Source organism: Arachis hypogaea, chromosome 14 (genome assembly GCF_003086295.3).
Source record: "Arachis hypogaea cultivar Tifrunner chromosome 14, arahy.Tifrunner.gnm2.J5K5, whole genome shotgun sequence".
Lineage (NCBI taxonomy): Eukaryota > Viridiplantae > Streptophyta > Magnoliopsida > Fabales > Fabaceae > Arachis > Arachis hypogaea.
This window is the reverse complement of record NC_092049.1, coordinates 109,004,227-109,013,859: the sequence shown is the minus strand read 5'-3', so window position 1 is coordinate 109,013,859 and position 9,633 is coordinate 109,004,227. Positions and strand designations below refer to the sequence as shown.

Here is a 9,633-nt window from a genome sequence, read left to right as displayed (position 1 = left end):
CCACTAAAAAAACTAATAAACAAGTGTAAAAAATGTTACTTTTACGGAGGTTACAATTAATACATACTTACTGAGTATATGTACAAAATTTTTAGTATGTATAAAAATTAAATTATAATTTATAATAAAATAAAAACATATATTTTATGATTTAATTATTTTATATCTAAATTTATATTTTAATTTATAATAATTTTTTAACTTTTAAATATAAAAATATTTTTAATAACTCTTAATAAGTACTTTTTATAGCATTCTTAAAAATTTACTCTTGAAAAATATATTAGCAACACCCATATTTTATAAAATATTTGATTTATACTTATATTAATTTATGACCATGTGGTTTTTAATTATTGAAAGTATATGATAACAAAAATATTATTTATATATTAAAATTAATCATTAAAATTAATTATTATTTATTTTTATGTAAATATATGTATAATTTATTTTATTTTTAATATATATTTATATTTTAATATGTATTTTAAGTTGATTTTAGTAATTGACGTAGCATGATTGATATGGTAATTATCACCAATTACAAATAAGTTGGTAGCGTTACGTGTAACTTTCTCAAAATTAAATCCTTTAGGTTTTAATGATTGGCCAAATGAAATTATAAATACCTTAAATTGCGTTTTCTGGATTGTTAATTAAACATCGTTCTTTGTTTTCTCTCAGCCCCCTTTGAAAAAATGGACATTGAACCCTCTTTGGTGGGTTCAGCTGAGAGATTCAAGCTAGATCATGAACTCGAATTGCACGAATTCGAGGACAAGTTTGTCATCAAATCCCTTCAATCGCCCAATCAAGGCTTCTGGATTAGCCGCCGCGATGGGAACATCAATTTCCTTGATGGTATTAATCTCTCTCTTTTTATCTTTGTTTCTTTTTTTTTTTTTCTGAACAATTTTTAATGTTTAGTTTCGCTGTTGCGTAATTGGTTGTGAAGAAAATGCAGGAAATATTCTGTGACGGTTGTTTTTTTTTTTTTTTTCTTGATTTATTTTGAATTAGAAACAAACGAGTTCATTTCATTGCAGAGCATAGTGTTGTTGGTTGTTATCATGTAAAGAAGGAAAATATCTTGTCTGATATTATTCAATGGAATATCCCAATTTTCACATTTATGAACATTTTAGTTATAGGCAGAAGTTACTTCTTCTTGAGTTCTGAGGTTTGGTTTCGTTCGCTTTTGATTGCTTATGTATTTCAGCTACGGTTATGCCAACTCTATAGGCATTTTTGAAGTTAACCATTTCATCTTAATTTCATTTCATTTTGATTGAATAAAATAAAATGAAATTGCAGATGAGACATGCTCTGGAAGTCCTTCAAGGACATCAACAATTTATGGTGTGGTGGGAACAATAAGACTTGTTGTAGGTAAGTACAATATGCTTTTATCTTTAGTTGCTTATATACTTTCTCTTGTCACGGTCACTTTTTTGTATATCTTTGGATTATCTAGATACGTTAATGCAAGGAAGTAACGGATAAAAGGGGATGGATAGGCTATATACTTGCAATTGAATTTATTTGTTACAGTTGTTCATTCATATATTTGCATGTGACCATGCTTGATTTGCTGCTATTAACATGTAATTTTGTCCTGATCCTCCTTGAGGATCTTTGTCCACCTTGAATGTTTTCGGTGAAAAAAAAAAATGGTATTCTTTATACATACAACTATACAACATAGTCAATCAGTCATGCATGTTTTGACCATTGATATCAATAACAATGATGAGATAATCATAATAATTGAGATGAACTAATTTTCATTTAATTCTATTTGTTTTTCTGAAGTAACCAAACTACCCTATCACCATTACTTGCTTAACTCAATGAGACTCAATAATGTGTGTCTTGGTGTAGGAACGTATGTTGTTGTAATAACCTCTTGCAAGGAAGTTGGAAGTTTCCTCGGCTATCCAGTATATCGCGTGATGTCTATGAGAGTACTTGCCTGTAATGACGCTTTAAAGTTTTCAACTGGGCAGGAAGTAAGAATTTATTTAGTCAGAAGTTTTTTAGGCTTCATTCCAATTTTATACATGTGATTAGTGTTTTATATGTATGTTCCATATGCATAACTTTACGCAGAAAAAGGATGAGGCTTACTTCATGACACTATTGAACATAGTGGAGTCAACGCCGGGTTTGTACTATTCGTATGAAACTGATATTACGTTGAAGTAAGAATCACATAATCTAAATTGCTAGTTTGTTATTATCATTAGCACATCAATTGATATCTTTCCAAAATTGATGTTCATAAGATTTAATTCATTTTATCCATCAGCTTGCAGAGAAGAAATAAGCTAGTGGAAGGGTGGATGAGTAAGCCATTATGGAAGCAGGTTTGTCCACATAATCCTTGATCTCTGCAAAATAGTTGTCATTTGGAGTCCAATCCTTGAGTCAATATCTTTTTAATTGAAGTATTCTTCATATTTCTATTGAGAGTGAAGCATTCTGCCATGAGCATGTTATTCATGTGTAATTCAGTTGTGTTGTACATTACAGATGAAATTCCATGTATAACTTATTTCATTTTGTTTAGATGCATCACTTTGATCTATTATTTCATTGATTAGTTTTTTCTAAGATGTCACGTGAAGTTTCATTCATTTAATGTTTTTAGTCTTAGAAGAGGGAAGATCAAAGAAAATCCTCTTGGTCCCTGATGGCACCATTTAATTCAATTATTATTTATTAGTAAAATCTTGCTAAAGATATTGGTATCCTTTTCCACTTTGTACTACAGGCTGACCCTAGATATGTCTGGAATAGACATCTTTCAGAGGAGCTTATCGAGTGTAAGGTTAGATAATTTGTCTGTACTTTATGTTTTATGAAGGAAAATTGTCTTTGTTTTTACCAAAATGGAGAGTATTTCAACGTTTTAGTGAACATGGTCTTCTCATTCTTAATTTGATTATAGGGCACGTCCCGTTAACTCTCAATGTTTTTGTGGTTGCAGCTGGACAGATTCATCGTGCCCATAATACAAGGAAATATCCTTCCTTCATCTTCCATGTGTATGTAAGGTTTGAGTGTGCTGTTGTGTGTGTGAGCTCACGCGTGCTGTCTGCATAAAGTTTCTCTCCTTATTAACTTTAGTAAAATAAAATAGTAAAAATTAGTAAGTATGCATTCAATACAAAATCCTATAACATCCCACCTTAACGTGGTTTTAAGCTTCCAAGTAGCAGAACTGAAGCTAAAAGATTCACATGCGATGGTAACATTAGTTTCGAGGAGATGTAATCGGCGCCTAGGTACAATATGCCAAAGATGCTTTCTTCTTATAACAATAAACAAAATAATAAAATTTTAGCTTGTTATAACATGGCAATATGGTGGTGTAGGAACAAGAATGTGGAGAAGAGGAGCTAACCTTGAAGGTGATGCTGCCAATTTTATTGAAACTGAACAGTTACTTGAAACTGAAGGATTCAGATCTTCATTTTTGCAGGTATTATACATTGATCAACTTACAGTTATTTCTTTCAATAGTTTCTTCAAACAGATGGTTAGTATGCTTTCAATATTACTGAGTTGTAATGTAGAATGTTAAAAACGTGTATTAGGTAGGAGATAATTAAAATGCTCATAATAATAGCATATTCAGTCTTCCCCATTGAGCTAGTTATTCGGGTGGAGTTTGATTTTATCTATTATAATATGATATGAGAGCCCATCCTTTGGTGTGGCTGTGTGGGGCCACCAGGCCACCAGCAAATGTCCAATCAGGCGGCTTTAAATTTCTTGGGCAATCTTCCGATTGAGTGTTTTCTTTTTTTTTTTTTTGGGGGGGGGGGGGGTGGTTAAGTTAGGTCCATTTAAATAAAATGTTCTAAAATATTCTGATGGACTTTCAATGTCATATTTGCCCAAAGCTTCAAATATAGTTAATTCAAATTGAAGAATATAAAGCTTTACCATTAGTTTTTTGTTGTATGGAGGTAAATAAATATTTTAAAAGAAACTAAATGTTAATGGACATTTGATATCCTAGTTTCTATATAAACCCTTTTATCTTCAAACAACTTTTTGACCTTCTAGTTTGTGGTTGGTACTTAAACGAATTGTTTTGCAGGTTCGAGGCTCAATTCCTCTACTGTGGGAGCAGATTGTTGATCTAAGCTATAAACCACACCTTAGTGTCATTAAACATGAGCAAACGGTAAATTTCTATTCTTGATGATGCTTGCACTCCAATTGTTCTACAAGAGGTTTATACTAATAACTTTTTCTTTTTTTCCTCCTTCGCATGTGCTTCAGCCACTTGTAGTGGAGCGTCATTTCAGTGATCTATCACAAAGATACGGAGAGATAATAGCAATTGATCTAACCGAAAAAGTATAGTTATAGCTGTACCCCTCCTACTCTAAGCAATGAAAATGTCACAAATTTATTTCGGATCTAGTGTGATTCGAAATATATGTTGCTGCTTCTTGATGCTTGTGAGGCAAAGATATTCATGATTGGATAAGAATGTCTTTAGCTTTCTGTTTTGGTTCAAACTGGTTGCTGGTTAAGGGACTTTTGTATCATATCATGTTTAAATATTTCCATATTTTTCAGCACCCTTTTCTGTTCCCTGCAAAAGTTTATGCAGGGAATTCAGGAAAAGGACTGGCTTAGTTTGGTTTATCATGTCCTAGAAGTTAAATCATAATCTTCATCTAGTCTCTGTTGCCATTTTCCCCTTCTAAGTGCATGTTACTTTATGTATTATCTTTTAACAATATTTTGTTAATTTTACTGTTGTAGCATGGTGAAGAAGGTCAATTAAGTGCAGCATATGCTGCTGAAATGAAAAATGTGCCAAACGTCAGGTGATGTTGAATCCTTTTCTCCTCATAAACTTATTGCTCTAGTGATGATGGAATTTCCTTCTGATTGTATAATAGAAACTGTATCTTTGTGGTGAGATGATTATTTTGTATCATATTTTCTTTTAACCTTTTTTTTTTTAACTCATGGATTACTGCAGATATGTGCCATTTGATTTCCATGGCCACTGTAAGGACTCAAACTTTGATAATCTGGAAATCCTGTATGACCAAATCTCTGAGGATGCTGAGAAACAAAGGTGATTACAGAAAAAAGAGAGAGAGAGAGAGAGAGGGGGCGGGGGGGAATTAAATAGGTAGTTTCCACAGCCCAGATAAGCTGGCAATCTATAGTTCAGATTCTTAATCGCTGCTGTTTCAGCTGAGCAGATACTTCTTGATAGATAGAGAAGGAAATGTACAAGAGGAGCAGAGAGGAGTTATTAGATCAAACTGTGTTGATTCCCTTGATCGAACAAATGTTACTCAGGTTTGCTGATAATTGATTAATTAATTGCTAAGATTTGAACTTGCTTACATATGACAATTGTTTTGACCGTCTTTACTCTATTTGTAGTGTTATCTGGCGCAGAAAGCCTTAAATCTACAGTTGCAGAGGATTGGGGTGCTTAGTCCTTCTGAGTGCATTTCTATGTTTGATGAAGAATATGGAAAGTATAGAGCATGTAAGGGATTCCTTGATAACTTCTAGTCTTTCTAGAATTACTGTCCTGCTTATTTGAATTCTATTTCTTATATTTAGTGTGGGCGGAACAAGGTGATGAAATAAGCCTCGAGTATACTGGGACTCATGCCCTCAAAGGGGACATAGTGAGGTATGAGAAATACTACTACTACTACTAGTACTCGTACCACTTCCGTATTGAAATTCTCTTTTCCTATTTTTCCTTCCGATACAGATATATTTTGGAATATTTTGCTGCAGGTATGGAAAGCAAACAATATTCGGAATGATTAAAGATGGGATGAGTGCACTTTCGCGATATTACTTAAACAATTTCCATGATGGAATTCGACAGGCAAGTTCATTTGTCTTTCACAATCTTCCACTCAATCTTGATCGTGTTTGACAAGTTTCATACATCTCTTGCAGGATGCTTTGGATTTAATAAGTGGCCACTATACTGTCAATCGAAACAGTCTTTCTCCAATCGGGCAGAATGGCTTTGATCCTTTTTCTGTAAGTAGCATCAGGACTTACTCTCTCTATTTTCTAACCCTCCCAATCCTTCAATTTTGTATTGAATTGAGAAAAATGGAAATTGCATTTTAAAGACCATATCATATCTCTAAGTTGGTTTCAGATGATATAAACTTGTCATCTTAAGAATTTCCTTGTTCTCCCCTTGTACCCAAGATGGTTTGGGTTTAAGGGGATCTTGGTTGACATATATGTAATGACCATTCTGATTTGACTACATGCAAAACTTGATGCATTATCATGCATTTAAGGAGCATCTGTTTCAACTTTTGTGAAAAATGATTCGATAAATTTTTGTATATAGCTAAAAAAATTCTAAGCCGCTTGTTTTAGCTTTGACAGAAACTGAAAAAAGATTTTTGATCCGAAAAGTATTTTATTTTGGATAAAAAATGTCGAAACAAACTCACCATAACTTCATTCATCCGAAATATAATGCACATGGCTAAAACCTAACTAACCAATTTTTGACAAGCCATTGCAGCACAATTTGAATGCAGTTTCTGGAAATACACTTTGTCTCACAAGTACAAATACAAGTATTGAATATGATACGGTACGATATGTAACTATAATAAGTTCAGAGAAAATATAAAGGTGGCAACATATATTAAATAAAATATTAAATGTATATTTATATAGATACTGGATATTCATCTTAATAAAAGATTTATGCTGATTTTTTCAATTGCTAATTTAAATGAAGTAAATTACATTGATTTCCCTTGAGGTTTGGTGATATGACACAAAACTCCGTTATTTATCGAAGCATACACTAACCTCCCTTGAGTTACAAGTCATTTGACACTTGGTACTCCTATATTTCACAAAGAAGTTAATGTAATTTACCCTTTTAAATATGATCAATTGTTCTAAATAATAGATAAAATAAACATTATTTTTAGTTAAATCAATTGGTCACAAATAAGAAAGTCCAATCTCATGCATATCCACATACAATTCACATACTTCATAAAAAATGAAGTACTTGTGCATCATAGGGAATAGATAACTATATTACACTTCATCTATGGCATAAACAACAAAATTTCATTGGCATTGGAATTGACATGTTATGAAGAAAACTCTTACCATGCAGTTCCTTCCGGTGACATCAGCATTGATAATTGGTGGTTTGACAGCAACAACCTTGACGGTTCAGCAAGGTATAGTAATCTTGTCTTTCTTATACCTTAATGAAGTGTCCTTGAAAGCACACTTTTCTTGCTTTTTTATTTTATTTTATTCTCTGATAATATAAACGTGTGTGGCTGCTTTCTCGTTCGTGCTGTAGTTGGGCGAAATGTGCACCAGTACGTGTCTACTGCAATCTGTGCTGGAATAACTGCTGGAGTTATGGCAATTCTCAAAGCTAATGGAAGGCAGTTTTGTTCAAGGCCCCGCTTGTGCGGTCTCTTGTAATACAAGTAATCACTTATTCGCTTCCTCCAATGAACAGAATGTAGAAAGTTTGTGTGTCTTATTCGATATTGTAAATATAATGCTTATGCTGTTAAATAATTTGTGTAAAGATTGATAGTTAGCTATCCATCCTGTTGATCAGTTGGTGTAGCATGGACCTCGGATTTCCATTGAGATGTCCAGATTTTGGTTCTTTTAAAAGAAAATACAGAATACAAAATTAATTCTTTGTTTCTAATCTATTTTCATTTGTGGATACTGTTGTGACTAAGCTGGAAATGTTGTGATTTGGCTTTCCCAACCTTTTCTAATTCTCTAGGATTCAAAATCAACTGTTGAAAGGATAGAATAGTCTCCTAATTTGATATCTTTGAGGCTTTTTGGTAGTTTTAGGAATCATGAGTTGCCCCATGGATTTACATCAGTTTCTTTTTGCTAAGTTCAGACTTAAAAGGTTTTTGGCTTATTTAAAAAAGTAAGGCATTCTCTAGTTTTTACACTACTATGGTGTATATGGTTGGATTTTTACTTTTTTTTTTTTTTTTTATAGTGATTCCATTCCAATTATGTCGGTTTAATTTGGGATAGGATTATTCCCTTGGCTTTCCTTTGGTACATGGTCTACTTGATGGAGTGTTTTAAGCTGATATTCAAAGGGATTGAACATGTTGTTACATAGCTAAGTTTATGTCTTATCTCATACCTTTTGAATCTATGTGAGGACTGAGGATAACTTATCTTTCTTTTTTATATATTCTCTTATGTTCTCAGAATTTACTGAAAACTACATTTGTTTGTTAATGGTAAAAAAGTGTCCTGTCAACTTTGTTGAATTCTACTATAGTAATAAGCAAATTGTGTAGTTGGTATTGACAAGTTTGGCATCCTCTTGAGTGTTACACAAATGGTTTGTTCTTTAGCAGTCTCAAAATAACTCGAATATGCTCAATCTTCCAAAATTGCTCTCCCTCCCATCCTTGCCTTGTGCCGATGACCTCATGATTGCTAAGATTTGCTGATTTTCAGCAGAGAAAAGAGGCACCAAAATGGTGAAATAGACCAAATTCATGCTTTTATTTTTGTCTCCTAGTTAACTAACTGCCTTCATGTTTTAACCATCCTTATTCAGAAGTTAAGTGCAATGTCCATCTTCCCTTTTAAGGATTTTATTATATATTGCATCACTACTATTGAGGTCTAAGGCTTCAAAGACATTGGTTAAAAGATTTAAGCCTAATTGACTAATTGCTTAAGTAAATTTCCGGCAATACTATATATTTATATAACAAAACTTAGTTAACCTATGTTTGGATTGGTGGAAAATGAGGGATATGATGGAAGGAAAAGGAATTTTAATGAGTTCCATTACTTGAACAAAAATAATGAATAAAGTGAAATGCAGTATGAAATAGCGTGGAATATTATGCACTAATTAACTATCGTTAAATTTTTTTTTTCTCATTTTCCTACCAAAAGAAAAAATGGGGAGGATTGGGATGTGCATTACTGTTTTCTTTTCTTCATAAAAATTAGATATTCCAGTATTCATTTATAATATCTGAACGATAGAATAAAATAATTATAGCCAACTAAGATTTGATAGGTTAAGTGGTTAACTTCGTTCTAGTGGATGGAAAATTCCCTATTGTGATATCTCTCTTCCACTATATCTTAATTCTATTTAATTACTTACTATCAAAACAATCATAGGTTAAGAATTTAAGATAAAACAAGTAACCAATTTAATATTGGTAACTATTCTTTTATTATTTCATTTTTGTTCTCCCTTCGATAGTTTGATTGACATAATACATTGCTCTGCCTCTCGCTCTCTCTCTCACACACACACACTCACACTTAAAGGACACCAAACCAATGATGTCATACAAGATATAACTTCAGTCTTTCTTCTACCGAATGCAATGGTTTACAAAAGTCAGATGAATTATTATTGTTGTGTTAAATCTTTTCCTAGTCTTCTTTTACAAATACAATGTATCTTTCATGTGGGGACGGTGTTTTTAAGGTAGCGTTGGTAGAGAGAGATAGAAATATTAAGACTGAGAGATAGAGATAGAAATTGAAATAAATTTTAGTATTTTGTTTAGTGTAAAATGGTTGACAGAAATTGAAATAATA

At 32.4% G+C, this 9,633-nt stretch overlaps 1 protein-coding gene across 4 annotated transcripts; it reads left to right on the top strand.

Annotated features, from left to right (window-relative positions):
* Positions 1-618: 618 nt before the first annotated feature.
* LOC112743664 (phosphoinositide phosphatase SAC8) lies at positions 619-7,732 on the top strand. 4 transcript variants are annotated; one of them, XM_025792961.3, is made up of 21 exons: positions 619-864; positions 1,318-1,392; positions 1,885-2,012; positions 2,113-2,204; positions 2,312-2,369; positions 2,777-2,833; positions 2,993-3,026; positions 3,210-3,290; positions 3,381-3,487; positions 4,112-4,198; positions 4,297-4,374; positions 4,789-4,853; positions 5,012-5,110; positions 5,241-5,340; positions 5,428-5,536; positions 5,614-5,686; positions 5,797-5,890; positions 5,965-6,051; positions 6,557-6,628; positions 7,172-7,238; positions 7,367-7,732. In XM_025792961.3, exons 1-21 carry the CDS (start codon positions 702-704, stop codon positions 7,492-7,494), a joined length of 1,854 nt encoding a protein of 617 aa, XP_025648746.1. In that variant the 5' UTR covers positions 619-701; the 3' UTR covers positions 7,495-7,732. The 4 variants fall into 4 exon arrangements, with proteins under 4 accessions (XP_025648746.1, XP_025648745.1, XP_025648748.1 ...); XM_025792960.3 differs by having other exon boundaries at positions 6,548-6,628; XM_025792963.2 differs by lacking the exon at positions 6,557-6,628.
* The last annotated feature ends 1,901 nt before the right edge of the window (positions 7,733-9,633 follow it).